The sequence below is a fragment of the Sander vitreus genome, chromosome 13 (assembly GCF_031162955.1).
Source record: "Sander vitreus isolate 19-12246 chromosome 13, sanVit1, whole genome shotgun sequence".
NCBI classification, from domain to species: domain Eukaryota; kingdom Metazoa; phylum Chordata; class Actinopteri; order Perciformes; family Percidae; genus Sander; species Sander vitreus.
In genome coordinates, this window is record NC_135867.1 from 15,050,667 (window position 1) to 15,071,788 (window position 21,122).

A 21,122-nucleotide genomic window follows, 5' to 3' on the forward strand; every position below is an offset into this window, starting at 1 on the left:
CTGAATATCCCCATGTAGAAAGGCATCCAAGAGTCTGGTCCAGTTTAAAGCTTTGTCTTTTTTAAATACCCCAAATAAAGGATAAACGAGGACAAAAATGTGTAGTGAAAGGAGAGCAGGTTTAGAGAGAGGAGGAGCTCTGGCTGTAGTGTCTCAGCAGCAGCTGGTCATATTCAGCCTCAGAGGCCGGGGACATCGAGGTGGGTGAGCTTCCGCTGGAGCTCAGAGACGAGTCTCTAAACGGGGAGGGAGGTGTCAGAGCCACCAGCTCCTCCATATCCTTGGCTCGCCTGCTACTCACGCAAGTCCCGGCCAGGTGCTCATAAATCTTACCTGCTGGTCGATTCTCGCAGAAATTGGAGACAACCGCGATCTCGGCGTATGTGGTGGCATTGGAGGGGGCCTGTCTGCTCCTGCATGTGAGGTACTGAGGTGGGCCAGGGGCGGCATCTGCAGCTGCAGGCAAAGCAGTGGTGGACGTGGAGCTGATGGTGACTCCCCCTGGCAGCATCATGGTGTTCAGCTCGCTAATGTTGGCAGTGAAACGGTTAACCACACAGCTGATTTGGTCCATGATTGTGGTGCCCTGAGGTTGGCCGCCAATCACCCCTATGCCGATGTCACCCACACCTATGACGCTAATGTCAGCACCATCCACCATACCAACACCCTGGCCGTTGTCCCCAACTCTTCTTCTAACCCCAGCTGGGTGCTCAGGTATGTAGGTGGGTAAAGCTTGTCCGTCCTCTCCAGCCTCTCCTCCCTGGAAACCCCTTGGTGACTGAGAGGGGGAGCAGGTGAAAGGCTGAGACACTTGTTGCTCCTCATACTGCTCTTTGACACCAGTGTCCACAGGTGTATCTCCTCCTTTAGAGAAGGGCTTGATGATGGCTGTCTGGTTCACCTCGACTGCCTCCTTTTTTTTTACATGGAATGACATCCTCTTCCATATGTTTGGTCTGTAGCTGTGCTCATTCTGTGCCCATGTCACCGATTTCCCATTGGAACTGCAAAACATAAAGACAGAGACATAAGATTTGTTTACATGTATTGACAGATCCACTGTGCAATACTACAAATATTCTATATAGATACATGCATATAAATGTGAGTACTGCAAGACATTATTTGTATAAATGTACATACTGTAAATTACCATCATACCAGGATAACTTCCCCAGCTACACTGAGGTTAATTTTCTACTTCTTCTTGTCAGTATTTCTACCATCCCCCATTCTATCTTTTCCTGTCTGTGTAATTTTACATCTCCCTCCATTTTCTTTTTATCTTCCCTAGAAAGACAAATCCTTAAAGGCAGTGGGTGTCCTCTGGGAGTACTTAACCCAAATGAGGTAGCCTAACACTGGTAAGAGCAAATTACGTTTAATCATTTATCCAGCTAATTTAAATAGCTAACGTTATGGTATTGTGTGAACAGTTGACTTCATTTAATATTTTCTTTTCTTTTGCAGGGTGCAAATGGTTCACCAAAACAAGTTTCTTTTGGGGACCATTTTGCAGAGGCACCATCCGGCGCTGCATCCGGAACTTAGCGCCACCAAAGACTATTGTGATTGTTTAAAGTAATGTGCACAACCCATAGCATTTTTTTCTGTGTAGCCAGACCTTCCTCCCACAGCACTGTGGAAGACAGCCTAGTCTCAAAGAATTCCGTGAAACGATCACCTAATGATCACCTATATAGGTCTGGCAATGCAAGACTACCTAATGTTGAGCCAAGCAGGTAGTATCTCCACCATGTCTGCCATGTCCCTACCCACCTGCAGTTTTGTGCTCTTAGCCCCTTCTTGCAGGACTATCCCTTTTTACCATAGACCATTACTAATAAAGTCCTTATATGAAGTAAAATGCTGAGTGACTGCGATGCAAACCATAATTGTGCTGGTATTTTATAGTGTGATTATTAATCTGATCTGACAAAAATCTGCAAAAAAAGGAGGCCACATTGTTGTTACTGTAGTACAAATGTAATATCTAATGAATCATCCAGTGTAATTAAGTGCCTGTTTTAGATACTGAGGAGTTCATTTATTCATAACTTAATACCCACTTAGGTCCCCCATATACCTGATGTCCTGCGCAGAGCCACGGCGTCGAAACAAGTTGGCCATGCTGCTCGAGGTTTTGCCTGTCTTGGCAGCTTTCTTGGCATCACCTACATGCATGCGCACCACTGTGGATGTTGTGAAGGCACTCCGGACATTTTTCTCAGGCTTGGCAAGCATGATGTACACCTGACCAAGAAAATATCTATTAGCATAAAGGTGTTGGGATACAAAAATCATTAAAAAAAAGAAGATATATTCACTGTAACTCTGAGAATATGTGTTTCCATTTCTTACCTTTGGGACAAACATGCAGCAGAGAGCCACTGTGGCACTGAGGCTGACACTAAAGCACATGGTTATGATCTTGTAGTTGGAGCCAAAGTAAATGGGAACAAAGGCCAGCCAGATGATACAGGTGGTGTACATGGTGAAGGCAATATACTTGGCCTCATTAAAATTAGCCGGAACATTACGAGTCTGTAGGACAAAAGAAAGAATAGAAATTTGAAAGCAGTGTGAGTTGAAGTAGAAAGGACAGGATACAAAGGGAAGAAAACAAGAATAGGCCTGAGTGCAAAGAAAGAAAACCATGAACCTGATAGAGAAAGTACAATGGGGCGGTGTTATAAACTACTTAACTTAACTAAACTACTTAACAACTGTTATGCTGAGGTACCTTGAAGGCGTAGAAGGTGCAGCTCAGGATAAGCAGGCCATTGTAGCCCAGCGGCGCCACCACCCCCAGAGTGGTCAGATTGCAGATCAAATGTACTTCACTAATACTGGGGTAGTCATAGATCACCTAAGAGGAGAGAAAGTGAGAGGTCAATCTAAATGTATAAATTAATGATCATCCCCCACACTGTTCAGCACACGCACACACACACAGACAGAGAGAGAGAGAGAGAGAGAGAGAGAGAGAGAGAGAGAGAGAGAGAGAGAGACATATACCTGTGGTGGCTCTATGATGAAAAGTGCCACAATAATCCCAAGCTGCAGCAGTATGAGTAGGAAGGCGATGACCAATTGTGCGCAGGCGGACATAAAGCGCGGTTTCTTGGTGCAGATCTTCTTCTTGCTGCCTGCCAGGATCCGTGCTATACGGTTGGTCTGGATCAAAAATAGATCAAATGGTGATGCAGGCTTCACTTACATTGACTGTGGATAATACCGCTTGCACTGGTTTATAACAATAATCCCCTTCTCAGTTTTTTCAGATTTTAAATAACAACCTCAGCCCAGACACAGATCTCAAACTTCTACCTTACCTCCCTTACAATTGGCAATCATCCAATCTCTGGAGGTAGCCCTTATCCTTAGATGCCCTTCTATTTATGCTAAAAACCTAAGAAAAACATTGGACTATGATAGTAGTAGTGTCTGATCAAATGTGTTAGTTTGCAACATCATCGGCAGCTCTCTCTGCCAAAGGCTCCAACATATATGGTAGAATGCATACTGTATGTTCCCCCTTTTGTCCTCCGCCTCCTCTGCGCGTGTGTGATGAAAGAAGTTAGTGATCTTCAACAGCTAATGTTAGTTTTGTTCTATTGACGACTGAATTTTCTATACAAGTGCATCTCAACCCCAACATCCTGTTTCACGTGTCAAAAAATGGAAAAAACAGAGAATTTTCAAATCGCAAAGCCATTTAATCAGACCTTTAATGGAAGCGTATACAGATAACTTTTTTTAAGTTTTATGAAATAGTTATGCCGTGTTGTGGAGTTTCTGAAAATTCTGATATCAAAATAAGCTAATGGTGGAATGTTGTAACTTTAACTCACAAAGTTTCGCAGGAAGTGAAACATAACACTAACTTGTACTACTTCAAGTGTGTATATTTGTTATATATTGAAAATAAATTACCTTGGTGACCAGCGCAGAGTAGCTCATGGCGGGGGACAGGCCAATTCCCAGCCGCTGGAGGTAGCAGTAGACTATGTGGGGCTTGGCGATAAGGGTGAAAGTGCACAGGTAGCCAAGACATATTCCAACTAGGATGATGTAGCAGAGCTCACGGCTGGATGACTTGACCACAGGAGTGTCCCAAAATCTACAAATGGATCAAATTATACCTCACAAAATTGATAAACTACAGCTGGTGCAGTAAAGGTATTGCTTTTGGCTCATTGATATATTCAACACACTGGTTTCAATGAATATATGCTATTTTTGTATTTGAATGATAAAACTATATTTCTATATTTTCATATTTTCATTTTACATTCTGCACCACACAAGAAAACATTTTGTCCTTACTTAGTGTCTGAATCTTAACGAGATATCATATATTTATTCATTGATGTTATTAACAACATGACCATTTTTAGCAACACATATACACTCTAAAAATCACGTTATTAAAAATGGACCCAGTTTGGGTCAATATAGCAATTTATTTAGTACCAATAGGTTGATTTGACCCAACATTATGGTTGGATTATTTAGACCCAGTGTCAGACACAACAAGCTCAAGTTTTACCTTAAAACTACTAACTAGTTTTCGGGGTAAAGTTAATCCATTACTGCATTAGGGTATGTTATTGCTATTGACCAAGTTGGATTCATTTTGACCCATTTATTTTTACTGTGTATGTACACGACTAGTAAAACCGTAGACTGTAATTACTTGATGAAGACAGAAGTAACAAAAAGTGTAGCCATGAGGCCCAGGCAGGAGAAGACCACTGCAGCAATGGGCTCTGGATCCCCCCAACGCACATACTGCACCGGGATCGGTTCACAACCTGCAGGATACAGAGAGATCATGGGGAGTGAGAAAAGAGAAGAGATAATGAGAGGATGTGTATCCACGTCTTTGCATGTTACAGCAACTTATAGCTTGATGTGGATGCAGCAAAATAAATTACTATTACAGTAACTGTGTGAACAACAGTTTAGAAAAAGTTAAATTTTCAATCTACGTTGCAGTGAATTTCGTGAGACATTAAAGGGATCTGTGAGGGAGAAAAGAGGGATCAGAAAGAGATGGATCGATGACAAGATAACACACACTGCTGTTCACCTATGGAGATTACACAAAAAAAACTTCCTTCATGTGATTGTTTTCACATTACAGAGGAACAGAAATAGTGTGGGAGACATTAAACGTTTACAAAAGGGCAGGAAAGGAGTTTTAAACTGTTTGTGTGTGTGTGTGTGTGTGTGTGTGTGTGTGTGTGTGTGTGTGTGTGTGTGTGTGTGTTCTTGTTTAACTACGTCCGTGGGGGCCAAAAACCGGGAATACAGTATACTTGTGGGGTCCGGACAGCTTTGTGGGGCCAAAATGCTGGACCCCACAACTTTAAAGGTCTGTTTGAGGGTTAAGACTTGGTTTTAGGATTAGGGTTAGAATTAGGTTATGGGAATGCATTATGTCAATGACCGGTCCCCACAAAGATAGTGAGACACACCATGTGTGTGTGTGTGTGTGTGTGTGTGTGTGTGTGTGTGTGTGTGTGTGTGTGTGTGTGTGTGTGTGTGTGTGTGTGCGTGTGTGTGCGTGTGTGTGTGTATATAGAGTAGATAAGATCTAAGGGGATTTTGCGTGCACCATGTGTGTGACCTAGATTCAAGGCTCCTCTGGCCTGTTTGAAAATGTTGTATTTGAAGTAATACATAAAGTAAACATATAAAAAGTAAAGTAAAAGTAAACACATAAACAAAGTGTGTTTACCAGTGAGGTCATATGTGGGCCAGAAGCCAAGGTCGCAGGCTCGACAAGTGTACTCATCAAACACAAACTCGTTCTCCTTGCAGGGAGTGCAAGTCCAACAGCAGCTCACCTCTCCTTTACGGATCACCTGGAGACACACACACACACACACACACACACACACACACACACACACACACACACACACACACACACACACACACACACACACACACACACACACACACACACACACACAGTATGAAAGGGGCGGAAAGGTCTCAAAGCTCCAATGGCACTTTCCTGTAGCTAATCTTACACTCTGACTGGGCAGGGAAATGAGAATTTCTTTGTCAGGGGATCAAAAAAAGAAAGAAAGATGTATGGAATAGATTTATGCTCGTTATTTAAAAAATGTTGTCTTTGTCTTATCATCTTTTCAGTGTGAGGAGAGTAGAGGAGAGTAGAGGCGTGATGGGTCAGTGGTTCATGCTTTTACTTGCAGAAAGTGTTCTGGGTTCAAATCTCTGTGTGGAACTTGGTTCACACACACACACACACACACACACACACACACACACACACACACACACACACACACACACGCACACACACTTTACCTTAACCCTTTCCCCAAATCCCCTTCCTAAGCAATACGGCTGTTTTTAGGACATTCTGCAACCAACACCATCATTTATTTCCATGTATCAATCAATGTTGTGATGTTTTGATGGACCTACATGCCAGTGAAAGAACAATCCACTTTTATTACTGCCATTTGGTCACTTCAAGATTTTAAGATGCATAATTGTTGTGTATTGTTGTGTATGGTATGTGTTGTCTTATGTGCCAGTGCCAAAGACACATTTACATGTTATGCTAATCTAATGTACAATAAAGTAATGAATCTGAATCTGAATGATTCCTATCTGTCGTCAAGGTCAGCACAGGAGAGCCAAGCAGCTAGTAGAGCCAAAGCTAAGAATGTGGGCTCGGGTGTAAGGCCTGGAGGTGTGAACAAGTAGATCTACTCGAAATGTTATGCATGAGACTGGAGTTTTGAATTCCCTACAAGCTGCCACATTCCGGGTAGTCAGTGTCAGAGAGTGTAGGAAGGGTTTAATGTTAGAGACGTTTGGGATGATTAAGAGGAGGCAGACTGCAGTGTTCTCCATGATTTGGAGGAGCTGCAGGGAGTTACAGAAGCCCAGATGGGACATGATTAAAGCTTGAACAAAGAGCTTTTCTGTGTCCCTTGTGGGGTACTCAAGGATCTGATTGGACCATTTGCAGATTGTAAACCTGTGGGCCCAAGTCATGGCTGCTGTGTGGGTCGTGCTTGACAGTTTTTTTTCCCAGTAAAATGTTGATACTGTATGTTCCCTGGTCTATAGTCAAACATTAATGTATGAAACCATGTCTGTTGTTTGGAGATAATTACAGAAACAGCTGCCATTATTAGCAAAACTGAATTCCAATGGTATGATGTAGACTTTTAATATAAATCATTTATAGCCTGAAGATGTTTATATATATTCTACTGCATGCATGCAAATAAAGCAGTAGGTACAGTTACCACATGTATTTTTACTTGATAAAAATGTGTTTTTAAGTAATTCAGCATAGCTTATCAATTTTACAATACATATTTCTCTACAATGTAAAACTGTGTTGGATAGGTGCATACCTTGATCTGTGCCTTCTGACAGGGCTCAGAGCAGACTGACTGGATGATGTCACTGTTGTTACTCCAGATTTCCTCATCGTTCATCTTTAGGCCACCCTGATCCCAGCTTCCCACATAGATGTAAGCATACTCATCCTCGCCTGTGCGCTTGAAGTTCATGATTTCATACCTAAGGCACATATACTGTGTGCATAAAACAGCATATGCATACATTTACCATTTCTTTCTACTTCATAATTTCCTTCCTTCCTTCCCCACCATAATCCTTACCTGCCAGGTGAGTCTCCACTCTGGTCAAAGTAGATGGTCTCCCCAGACACACCAGTAAAGTTGGTTCTCATCAGGAAATCCAGCAGCTTGCGGCCATCAATGGGCCGCATGTTCTCACACAAACCCTGGCACCAGGGGAGGAGCAAACACTGTCAATACGGTCAGGCCCAATGTGAAACCATACAAATGTGCACACTGTTCATTATCGTACCTTATATCCTGGACAGAGGGATTGCTGCATGGCGTGCAGTCCGTAAGCCATAGAATAGATAGCATTTATGACAAAGCCCATCTTGGTGTCTTGGGCATACTGATGGCGAAGAGACTCTCTCCCTGTGTAGAACAGAGACCTGCTCATAAGGAGAAACCCAATCACTATAATCTAAACTGATGGTGAAACTTTTATGATGTGAATACAGTTAGGAGGTGTGTGAAGCATGATGTTGAACTAACAGGTGCAGGTGCGGTTGTACATGCTGCTTTCCTGCGGATGCCCCCTCAACCTGCATTGGAAGCGATGCTGCCAAAACTCGGGGAACCAGGGGTTTCTCAGGTTGGCGTCAGGCTTCAGGTTCAGGTAATAATCGTCGAACCAGGTCACGTACGCCGACTTTAGCTTTATAGTGATTCCACCAGCTGCCTCCCTCTGGTAGCCATCGGTAACGTCGGACCTGTCTGCCCAGCCATCACTGGACAGGAGGAGGAAGAGAGAGAGAGAGAGAGAGAGAGAGAGAGAAAGAGACAAACAGGTACAGCACATTTAGTTTGAATGAGGATTGGTCCTGATACTGTACGACTTTGACATGTTTTCTTCTTTTTTGTTTTATTGCTTTTTTGTTTTTTATTTTCATTTATAGATTTTTGTTTTCTTTAAAGCTATTGATTAAATCAGCATTTTAAATTCAAATGCTGAGATAAATAGTACAGGCATATAATGTGAATAATAGAACAATTATCGTGGACATTTACACGTTTCTACAAAATACTTTTCTAATTCTTACACAGAAACCATTCATTTATATATACAGCACATTGTGTACCATTTAAGCATTATGGTAACTGCTGCTCAATTGCAACCCACACCAGGATGTGACTGTTTAGACAGCACTGTCACCTCAGCAAGACTTGTGGAAAACACATCACTGTTTGTTATCTGTAAGGAACAGCTAGTAAACCTAATGCAATGTCCGAGAAACAAATGATTGAAAGGCAGGAGGACTTATGACTTGTGACTTATTTTGTCCATTACATTACCATCTGTCCTCATAGAAGACGGAGGCATTTGGATTATGGCGTTGATGCTGAAGAACAGCTTCCACCCCCTTACCAACACCGTGCTTATGTACTGGGGATCTACACTCACCTAAATGATTATTAGGAACACCTGTAAGATTTTTCATTAATGCAATTATCTAATCAACCAATCACATGGCAGCTGCTTCAATGCATTTAGGGGTATCGTCCAGGTCTAGACAATCTCCTGAATTCCAAACTGAATGTCAGAATGGAAACGATAGGTGATCTAAGCAACTTTTAGCATTGCGTGATTGTTGGTGCCAGACGGGCTGGTTTGAGTATTTCACAATCTGCTCAGTTATTGGGATTTTCACGCACAACCATTTCTAGGGTTTACAAAGAATGGTCTGAAAAAGGAAAAACATCCAGTATGTGGCAGTCCTGTGGGTGAAAATGCCTTGTTGATGCTAGAGGTCAGAGAAGAATGGGCCGACTGATTCCAGCTGATAGAAGATCAACTTTGACTCAAATAACCACATGTTACAACTGAGGTATGCAGCAAAGCATTTGTGAAGCTCAACAACCTTGAGGCGGATGGGCTACACCAGCAGAAGACCCCACCGGGTACCACTCATCTCCTCTAAAAATAGGAAAATGAGGCTACAATTTGCACAAGCTCACCAAAATTGGACAGTTGAAGACTGTAAAAATGTTGCCTGGTCTAATGAGTCTCGGTTTCTGTTAAGACATTCAGATGGTAGAGTCAGAATTTGGCATAAACAGAATGAGAACATGGATCCTTCATGCCTAGTTACCACTGTGCAGGCTGGTGGTGGTGTAATGGTGTGGGGAATGTTTTCTTGGCACACTTTAGGCCCCTTAGTACCAATTGGGAATCGTGTAAATGCCACAGCCTACCTGAGCATTGTTTCTGACCATGTCCATCCTTTTATGACCACCATGTACCCATCAAATCAAATCAAATCAAATCAAAAGAACTTTATTTTTCCTGTGAGGGAACTTTGTTTGTGGTCAGGCACATTCAAACATGACATGCAACAATACAAAGTCCATATTAATCATACCAGAGAATAAATAAATGCTAAAAAGCCTGAGGGTAGGAGTACAGGGGTGGGTAGGGAGAATAGGTCGAGGTCAGAATCAATCGATGAGGGGGGGTATTGTTTGTTCAACAGTCTGATGGATGCTGGCACAAAGGTGGACACCCATTGGTGATGGCTACTTCCAGCAGGATAATGCACCATGTCACAAAGCTTGAATCATGTCAAATTGGTTTCTTGAACATGACAATGAGTTCACTGTACTAAAATGGCCCCCACAGTCACCAGATCTCAACCCAATAGAACATCTTTGGGATTTCGTGGAATGGGAGCTTAGTGTCCAGGATGTGCATCACACAAATCTCCATCAACTGCAAGATGCTATCCTATCAATATGGGCAAACTGCCAGCACCTTATTGAATCAATGCCACGAAGAATTGAGGCAGTTCTGAAGGCAAAACGGGGTCAAATACGGTATTAGTAGGGTTTTCCTAATAATCTTTTAGGTGAGCCTTGAACCTGGTTCACAATTACACCCAATGAAACTGGTTTCCCAGTATCACCCAACATTACACTAGCTCTTATTAAACAACATAACACTTTCAGGCAAAATATTTCAGAAACCAGGTTTTTTACTAAATACAGGATTAGGGTACAACAGGTTACCGTATGTAGTTTATCATGGTTTTATAAAGAGTAATAACACCAAGTCCATGATAGCAGTTCATTTTAAATCTGGCCTGGTGTAAAAAGCTGTAGTTGGTGCTTATGACTACATTTTGTACCACTGTTGAACAGATTGAAAGAGACAGTTGGTGCCTCACAAAATGAACCTAATGGCTGCTCTGCAGAGAGTTACAGTAAAATAAAAATAATTCTCACGATGACTCAGATGTACCAACACAAGACCCACTGGGTGATTAAAAAAAAAATGTAAGTATTTGCTTACATTTCCTAGTTAAAATATTCTGAAGTGACATTTTTTAATTATGTTCACATGTAAAGATAACTTGAAATAAACCTCCAATGATCAAATGTTAATGGTGCTGGAAGGACTTGGCTAGCTGGGATAGAGACGTTTCTTTTCAACATGCCGTTTTGTTTTGTATAGACCATGGTCACATATTTTTGTTTGCAAAGTTTGTGTCTGACTGCTGATAAATAAGATCTCTATGGGCTCATTATCAGTGAAGTCTATTGAGACACACTTGTAATGAAAAGCATACTGATTTGCTTGACTTTAATAACTTAAGGAGCAACAATCTCTATAGGCCTGCACTGCAGAAACATGCTCTTCATATGAACCAATCTGTTAATGTATTTTTTAATGCAGACAATATCAGGGCATATATTGGTTTGTCAATTGGACATTTTACATAAGGGATTAGTTATTTGTTTCATTCTACAGAATGGCAGTTTGGTGCAACACCTTCTGACTATAATTACAAAAGATACCTGATGCTCAGTGAATTAAAACACCAGACAAACACCATCAGACTGCAACGTGTCGACACATCTGATCTACTATTTACTCAAAAACACTGTGGGCTTGGCCTCGGTAAGATAGCTCATCAGTGAATTGCTTAAAAAGGTTTCTACTCCATCTATTATTATCTTTCCCTCTGGACACTTGTCTACGTCAACAAAGACAAAAGGCTGATTACACCTCCACACATGTGCATACATGTAAACACGCACACCTCACTGACAAAGAAATTCACTCTTCTCTTTCTAACTGACAAAAAAAGCAAAGGAAGTCATTTTAAAAAAAAACTTTGCAAACTGAGCTGGAGTTATACAACAGTAGCGTGGGTGTTTTTTTTTTTTTATGATGCCTGGTTCTCTGGGTGAGGTAGGAGATCATTTCATAACACATCCTTAGAGAAGCGAGCACAGAAATGGTATACTGGCATAAAAAGACAGGAATGGATATGAAAAGCATTGATGGCTTTGACTCTGGATAGTTTGAATCACTCTTGAACGAGAGCTCTGAAACCCACACATTGACCTGGGAGGGCAATATGCTGTGTGCAGCGTGTTGCTGCACCACCTACAGGCTTGAAGACACGCACACACACACACACACACACACACACACACACACACACACACACACACACACACACACACACACACACACACACACACACACACACACACACCATGCTCTTATTTAAAACAATGCTGGTCAACTCTCCAGCCAGATCTTTTCTAAGTGGACACTTTACTCTGTAGTGGTACAAACTTCAGGCTAAAAAGGTGTCCATTTCTAAAATTAAACTGAACAAGACATGAAAGAAAAAGTGAAACAGTTGTCTGAACGAAGCAAAGGCAAAAACACTCACCCTAGGCAAACCTTGGTTGCTGTGTTTCCGGCTTAATCAGGTGCTCCAATGAGCACAAATGGCATTATTTGCTGGTGGGAAGCCAGTGGGGGATCTTGTTGCTTTACTAGCACTAGCAACTCCAAGTAGTTGGTTGGAGGACTTGTGTGACGGGACTGTCGTACTGTATGTAAACTGTACTGCAAACTAGTCAGTGGCACTAAATGTACTGTATAACTACATGAAGAGTGTACCGCCTTCCTTCAGTCCCTTTCTTTCTATAAATGGAACCTAAGCACAAATGCACTGCATACATACAACATCCTGGTGACAAATCATTCAGGCTGACATGAAAAGGATGGTTTGTTTAGGTAACAAGAAGAGCATGAAAGGTGATGGAGCCAACAAAATGAGGTCAGAAACATGACGTTGAAGAAGGACATAACCATTAATAGGATACACACATAAAAGTGCATGCTCATATTATGATCACATTAAAAGAGACACCAATTTGCCATCTAAAAATCCAATTACCCTCAAAGCAGAACAGCAAGGAAAAATGTCTTAACAAATTAACTATAATCTATAATAATGAGCAGATGACAACTGTCTGGAAGCCCAGTGTGTTACTATGGATTATACAGCATGGTGTTTTGTAATATGTAGTTCAAGGTTATATTATGTTTTCTACTGTCAGATTTGAGTGACAGCCTACATATGTGGCTCCTAATGAGGAAAGGCATTTATAGAACACGAGGGACGAGAGTGAGCCAGAGAGCTAAACCTTAAAATAAAACATGTTATTCTCGGAGAGAGTGAAACCTCCTGCTAAATCAACCCCCTCTTTTACGCTTATTTCTTTCCCTAATTGCATACTGTCCCTCCTGCATCGCATGCCCAGCCTTTAACATTTTCTCTGCCTGAATTAACCTGAATAAGCCAGTACATAGCAACATTTGAAGCAGTAATATTTTCCCTAAAGGAAAATCTATTTTATTTTAATGTGCCATTGTCTCACAATGGTATATTTTTAAGGATGGATTACAATGCTGGAAAATGATCACAGCCTTGGCTATTCATTTGTCTATTTAGGTGGCCTTTTAAATAACAAATCCTTGATATGCTGCCTTTACATGGCTACCAGCCACACCTCTTTTTTGTTGTTGTGACAATAACAATATTATACAATTTAATATTGATTTCTATCTGAAGGATAATCGTACAAACAACACCATGCTGCTCAAATAAAACATCTGCATGAATAAGTCTTATTTGGAATGGTTAAAAAAAAAAACGGACAGACCAAATGTAAAAATTAGTATCAAGTACATAGAATTTGAAGATAAACGTCTCATAAACATTTGTGGCACAGTGTCACTGTCATGTAAATACAAAAAAGGTCATTAAAAATACCTTGATTTTTCTACACCACCATGAAGTTGATGGATGCGATGAAGATGATAATAAGGATGATGATGATGAGAGGACAAATATGGCCCCAATGCTGGACATCTGAAGACAGTCTGGATTGGAAATGAAGACTAAAAAACCCGAAGCACAAATATTTCAGTCAATTCTTTTAGCCTCTAACACAAGCAACAACAAAAAGCTCATGGGTAAGAAATGCAGTCATGAATTCTACATACCACAATCCACCACTCACCTTCCAACCAGCAGAAACTCTCCCACGAGGCCCTGTCGTCTCATAGCCATCAGTATGCCTCGGACTGTCATGCCCTCGCAGAAGCAGGCCACAACCCTGGCTTTGGGCAGGTGGGCTCGTAGCTTCTGCAATAGCTTATCAAAGCTCTGTTCGCCTGCATTGCTATATATCTTATCAGAGTGGGCGATGCAGATCCCCTCCTTTGCTGCCATGTCTTTAAACGCTTCCATTCCACTCTCACCATAATTACCTAAGGAGAGAAATACATGAATCAAACGGTGTTCATATACACACACACAATACTGCGCACACAGTGGCTCAGGTGGTAGAGCGGTCGTCTACCAATCGGGAGGTCGGTGGTTTAATCCCTGGCTCTGCAATCTCCTTGGGCAAGACGCTCAACCCCGAATTGGTGTGTGAGCAGGTGGCACCTTGTATGGCAGCCTTGGCCACCAGTGTGTTAATGGTTCCTATACATGTAAAAGTGCTTTGAGTAGTCGCTAAGACTAGAAAAGCGCTACATAAATGCAGTCCATTTACATTACATTAACAAAATGTTTAAACAACCAGGATTCTTTTGCATGATAATTTAAAATGTATCACCTGCTATTCCAGTATACTTCTTTCACATTGCTCTGCAAACATTTATGCAATATTTTAGTTTTTTGTGCTCCCCACACTTTTACTCTGGCATCAATGCTTTTGCGTGATCCTGTGATTCACGCACACAGGCACACACAGGGTGTACACAATCAAATACACCAGTGCATTATGGCAACTGTCAAGGGTTACATTTCCCTGTTTTTGCTGGAAATGAGGTCACCTACTTTCTGTTGCTTAGCAAGTGTACTCTCACTATGGGCATGACACTGTTTGAGGCATCCTTCTTATTACTACGTGTGGGTTTTACCCCCATATGTGGCATGCCTCCTTCACTGGGAACATTTTTCCTTTTTTTTTTTAAACTGTATTTTCACCTCGATTTAACTCTCTGTCAATGCAGCTAATGATGCTGCCATTTCTGTTTGAATTATAATTATTTTATTTTCTTCTTTGATATTTTTTTCCCCCTTTCCGTGCAGCTAACATTGTAAATAAGAACTTATTTGTTGTCACAAGTATAGGCAAAATGTAATGTAAAGTAAGCTGAACATTACAGTTTTTGATAACCACAAGCATAACCTCTGGGGCTACAGTAAACATGAATTGCTTTCAAAAATTATGAGTGATTTGATTTAAGTCTCCTACCTTTCATTTTCACTGAATCAAAAGCTAACATATAGATATATAGGACAATAAAAGATACAATTCATATCCGATAATGAGCAACTGCTAAAAGCATCCCTGAAATAAGTGGACAGAGCACATGATACCCAGAGAGTTCAAAGCCTATGGCAGATGTTTCCTGGGAATCTTTGCTAATGATGAACCTGATTACAGAGAATAAATAATCTGAGCTAATTTCATATGAGTTTCATATTCATGCCATGGATACATATAATGGCCTTCACTGAACAGTAACAACTAAAATCAGAGGTTTTACGGGAGAGTGACTTGACGTATGGTATGTGTGTGTTTGTGTTTGTATATGTATCTGTGTAAAGACTCCAGTGTGCTTGCTGACGGATGCTATTCACACTCAAAATGATATAGGAGATTCGGCAGAGCTTCCTCTACTGTATTTTGATGCCAGGTCAGAATGTCACTAAGTAAAAGTGTGATGCTTCATCTCTGCCCCTTCAGACGGAAAAGGGAAAAACTTCTGAAACTAAGAACTGAGTCTGGCACTGCCCACAATAATGCAGATGCATGTGTTTCTCCATTTCAGACCCAATGTAAAAAAAGAAAAGAGGGAATATTATGAGTGTCACCTGGTATAAGACTAGAAGCAACTGATACTCTGGCAACTCAATGTAAGTGTCATAAATGTTGCTTAATCCATGTGTAAATAATGATTAAAGAGAGAGATGAAAGGAGAAACAGAATGACACAATTTAGGAAGTCTTACCCTCTGTGTGTATTGCGGACACGTAGCTCCAGTTGTATTTCTTGACAATGTCCACCATGGCTTTGGCCTGTTGCATATCTGATGGCACCACCCTCATGAAATATTTATACAAGCTCTGTTGGAAGGAATTTAAATGTTCATGGCAGTATACTTGACAGCCTGTCTACCAGTTACACATGCATCCATAATAAACCCTATTAAATTCCAGATGATTTTTACAACAAAGGACAATACTAATGTCTTAGCAGGATATAGCATACAAATCAGGCATACAAATGTTGTAGTACTTTAAATTCTTAAATGTATTCTACCTGGCCTCCAATCCCCAGCTTTCCACTAGTTTTATTATATGAAAATCGTCCTTGAAATATGACAATGAAATGTCTCCTTTTGTTATTGTCATGGCTGCATTATCGTCAGAGGATAATATAGTTGAAAATAAGGTTACTTTGTAAAGTCTACACTGGAATACAATGCATCTTAAGTAAGAAGCAGACATAAAGTCTCTTCAAACCCAAAACCAGTAACTGCTTAGAAAGAATAAAAAACATTTGGTGAAGATATTTTTGCTACTTTGTAATTCAATGTGAAGGTTTGAAGTGTACCCAAACTTTAATGTCATTGTTTTTGTTAATTGGTCTTACCTTGTCACTGAGATCCATGCTAGTGGCTGAGTAAGCTATTTGTGGGATGTTGAAGAGTTGAAGGAGATTTTGCACCTGGATGGCCACAGAACTAGATCCTGGTCCAATCAGGCCCACAATGGGCTTCTTCGCCTGCAGCAGCAGGCTCCCTGCTTCTGCAGTACACCTGCCCTGGCTCTCCTCCTCTTCATTGGACACTAGTGTGTCCCGAATAAACTCAATGCTCTGCTCCAGCGCCACCGCAGAGTGCCAGCATGAGTCCCTGGTGTAGAAAGACTGAGTTTATAATGTTGTTTAGGCGAGCAGGATGCAAAGATCGCTTTTTAAGAACATAGTCTGTGTCTGGTGCTTTTGATAAAAAGAAAATCGCTTGACTATCATTGATTAATTTTTTTTAGAGCAGTGAGAAATCTGCATTCCAAAGTTTAGCCAAAGCTAATATGAGATTCCAGCAGTCTGAGTCAGTCCAATGTATCTTCCAAAGTATTTTATTAGAAATTTGCCTTTTGTTGTTCTTCTGGACAGTGTTTCTTTGCTGAGCTGTGGCGGAGGGATACTGCCTGATTTGTAGGTTTGTTGCTGGGAAACAACACCAGCAGCATCAGCCTCATATTGGTTTCATCTAAGCTTTAAAATGATTCTTGTGCTGTGGATTTTGTCCCTCATTTCTTACAGTGTAGTTGCGCTTAGAAAGGATCATACCACAGACCTTATGGAAAGGATAAATGATTGTGGCGAACAAACTTCTTCAACATATGGTATTTGAGTACTTTAGTAGCTTAAACTTTAAAAACAAATCTGAACCTTTGATTTTTAAGGCAATCTATCCAGCCTGCTCTTTCAAGGATAATACTTACTACAGTATGGTACATGAAAATCCTTGTCCTTAGACAAAGATAGAATATTAGACCCAAAAAAGGAACATTAACTTTAGTGCAATGTTGCTTTGCTCACTTTATTATCGTTGGATTTGCTAAACAAAAGAAAAACACAGTGTCAGCAATTACAGTTTGTTTTTTTTAGCTTTTAGAGACCAGTAAAACACTGTGCCTCCGGTGAATGAATGAAAATGTAATAAAAGTACACTGCAATTAGTATTACAGACCTTGCCTGAGTGCATTGGTCTTAACATAACGTGTTGTAAAAGCAGAATCCAAACAATGTTGCTTCATTTTGATGATTTTCCAGTAGCAGTTAGGGCGATGCCTAACATCTCTGCTCTCTGTTCGTGAGTCTGCTAGCTGATTTGATCACTGCTTATGTGAAGTCCTTACATATGGCATGTTAACCGAACAACAGTTTCATGCCAAACCTCTGGTCAGCCATTCTTTTATATCAAAATTCTACATTGTGTGTACACATGGTCCACTCATAATCCAATAGTAAAGGTCACTAACAACAACATCATCAAAAGTTTTGTGAATAGTTTCTGACCTGATCTCGCAGCCCAGGGTGATATTGGGGAGGATAGTGGGGTCTGCGTTGATTCGATCCAGAGTGTGCATCATGGCCTCCACTCTTTGGATCCCATACTGCTCACGCACCGCACCACACTTTCGCTCATGGACCTGAGCAAAGTGTAACACATCTGAGATTACTAATGTTTATAACGTGGAAAAAAATTAGAACACACATAAACACACACAGCATGTACCTTGTCTGCAGGTGGTTGGTGGTGGACAGAGAACAGAGCTCCTATGATGATGTCACCAGGGATATGTGTCAATACCCTTCTTTCAGTGTTCTGGGCATTGACCACAACCTGATCTTTCAGGCCCAGCCAGTTCAGATCAGCTCCCAGTAACACACTCACTGCCAACAGCCTCACATATAGCCCTAATCTATTTCCCATCTCTGTGTTCCTCCTTACACCTCCTGCCATCCTCTGTCCTCTTAGAGCTGACGTTCTGATGAATGTGATGTCTTTGGCATGGTGTTTGTAGTGCCTGGGGTAAGGGTTAGATTCCTGAAGAAAATGACAGGGATTGGAAATAAAGGAGCTCAGTATGTAAGCACATTTTTACAATACCCTAAGACGTTTTAGTAGAAGACTTACGCAGTCGAGTCAGCACATGTATTTTAAGTACAGTGACCATGTGGGACAAAAAAAAAGTAGGTTTGGTTATTTAGTCACAAATCACAGCTTATTTAAAACGTTCCCTTCTGACTCTCTCACTAAAATGACATCAAGTTGCTGTCCATGGTGCTGAAAGGATGTTGGCAGGGCATCATGCAACCTAAAAAAAAGCCATCTAGGCTGGTGGTCCAAAGAAGAATTAACAACCTATGTACAACTCAATTCTCTCTTAAGTATGACTTCATTATTGTGCGCACCTCATAGCTAAACTATACAGACAACTTCAGCCTACCTGTTTCCTGCCAGCAGCCTTGCAGATGCCATTCCTTTTGAGATCGTTTCCATCACAGAAGAGCGGTGCAGGTTTCTGCTCAAGCTCAGTCTGGCGCCTAGCTACAGAAAACTGCAAATAGCAGCAGATATTATAGTCCGTTATTGGAACATGTTTGACTTACTGACGCACACGGCGGCCCCCACTCCTTCTCCACCTCCTCCTACTCCAAAACAGTGCAGAGCATGGAGCATCAACAGTGACTAAAATGAGCACTGTGGAAAGCTATGGGAGGCGAGGAACACAGACGCATTGTTGACATGAAAAAAGAAAGAAGTATACAAATATAAGAAAAACAAATAAGGGATGAACGGTAACGATTAACATCATTAACGATAGGCTAGTGGTTAAAGCGGTGGTGTGGTGTTTATTATGGAGCGCGATGATCTGTTGCGATTGGCTAACAGTGAATTGATAATGCGGGTTTCTCTTTCTGTCCTGCCGAGCCCAGCCTGTCGTCTTTTTCACCCTTTTAATGTGACTGTGGTAACCGACTCGAAATGACCGATTATTCATTAATTCGACATCAAAACGAGGGGTTTCCATTCATTGGAATGTTACATTTAACATCCAGAGTCCCTCTTCTTTTACTTTTAAATTAAGCTTTAGGGAGGCTTTTTATGCTTTTCGTTCATCCTCTATGTCTCTCTTTCTGTCTCTGAGACTATGGGCGTTCACTATTTCAGTTAAATCAACCAGATTTTAACAAGCCTATCACAGCATTGCTATCAAACTTTTAAACCGTTGTCCTAGCTGCTGCTGCCCAGGGTTCCTCCCATCACTAAAAGCCCCACTCAACATCACATCCATTTAGATTTAGGCAGTTCCCTTCATCTATGCACCACCACCAGTGTCTATTCATGATATATCTACCCCCTAAAACGTTCATGACGTCACCATGGGGTTATCTTTGCACCCTTTAAATTAAATCTCTCCTGATCTGACAGTGGCCATATAATCACATGTTTTTGTTTGGTATGAAAGGGTTTGTTTTTGTGGCTGACCTTCCTGTGCTTGAGGTCAGTTTGACTTCATGCACATGACATTTGAAGAAAAGCATTATATCTATTCTCCTTGATGCTTCATGGCTTTTCATTAAATTTGCCATTACAGCCTCTGTGTTCAAAGAGACATGGCATTTTGTACAGACTTATGTAATCTGAGCTGGATGGTAAATTATACTGTCCAGGACAGAACGGAGAAAGTATGCACTTCAACTCTTTCCCTTTCTTGCCTTAGGTCAGAATGACTCCAAACATAATTAAATGTATGTCTTGTATAATATAAAGTGTAATTATCTCCTACTTCAATGTTTTTCAATCCAGATTTTCAGGAGACCTACTTTCTGAGTCATTCAAAGTCATCTCAGCGTCAAAAACATGCAGTGTTACCAAGAAAGTTGCACAGGAGAGATTTGATAAAGAGGTGAATTATGAATAGGTGAGACACACAGTAGTCTCTCAAACTATAATATATTTAAATTATAACATGTTGTTTTGTGATGTTTGGCTTCATCTGTAGTGGAAAGAAATAAACATAATCTGAACATAAAGCACACAATCGACATCTAGCTTTAGCATGGTGACAACAAGGAATTAAATACGCAGTATCTTGATTTGATACAACAAACTATTGAGTTTAGTATGTGTACGACCAGGTTAGGAAATTCAAATGATAACATACGTTATCTCAGGACACTTTACAGATAAAGTAGATCTAGACCACACTCTATAATGTACAAGACCCAACAATTCCCCCAAGAGCAATTGCAGTTATTGCAACGGCAGCAAGACTTACTTTACTACAGACAGAAACCTCGGACAGAACCTGGCTTTTTGTGGGTGGCTATCTGCCAAGACCCGTGATGTACCCAAAAGCATTGGGTACATCAAGTGGTTCAGTTCAGTTTATTACAGTAAGTGGAACATACTGTTTTTACTTAGAAAGGCTACACATTTAGGAACAAGAGCAAACATGTTGATTTGTGCAATTTGGGTACGATTAATCCATCTATGATAAAAGAGCAAGTCTCAGTAACTTATTTACATCTTAGAAGTTCCATCTGACATGTGAACACCTACACAATGAATCC

The 21,122-nt window shown here is 40.9% G+C and overlaps 1 protein-coding gene across 1 annotated transcript; it reads right to left on the reverse strand.

Annotated features, from left to right (window-relative positions):
* Positions 1-121: 121 nt before the first annotated feature.
* Positions 122-18,504, reverse strand: grm5a (glutamate receptor, metabotropic 5a). The gene is made up of 17 exons (XM_078265852.1): positions 18,277-18,504; positions 18,057-18,190; positions 16,623-16,884; positions 15,979-16,093; positions 13,971-14,220; positions 8,139-8,374; positions 7,897-8,018; positions 7,686-7,810; positions 7,416-7,584; positions 5,750-5,876; positions 4,703-4,820; positions 3,940-4,126; positions 3,022-3,180; positions 2,747-2,872; positions 2,365-2,547; positions 2,090-2,256; positions 122-1,007 (listed from the first exon to the last, which is right to left on the reverse strand). The coding sequence occupies exons 1-17, from the start codon at positions 18,502-18,504 to the stop codon at positions 122-124; spliced, it is 3,594 nt and encodes a 1,197-aa protein (XP_078121978.1).
* Between the last annotated feature and the right edge of the window lie 2,618 nt (positions 18,505-21,122).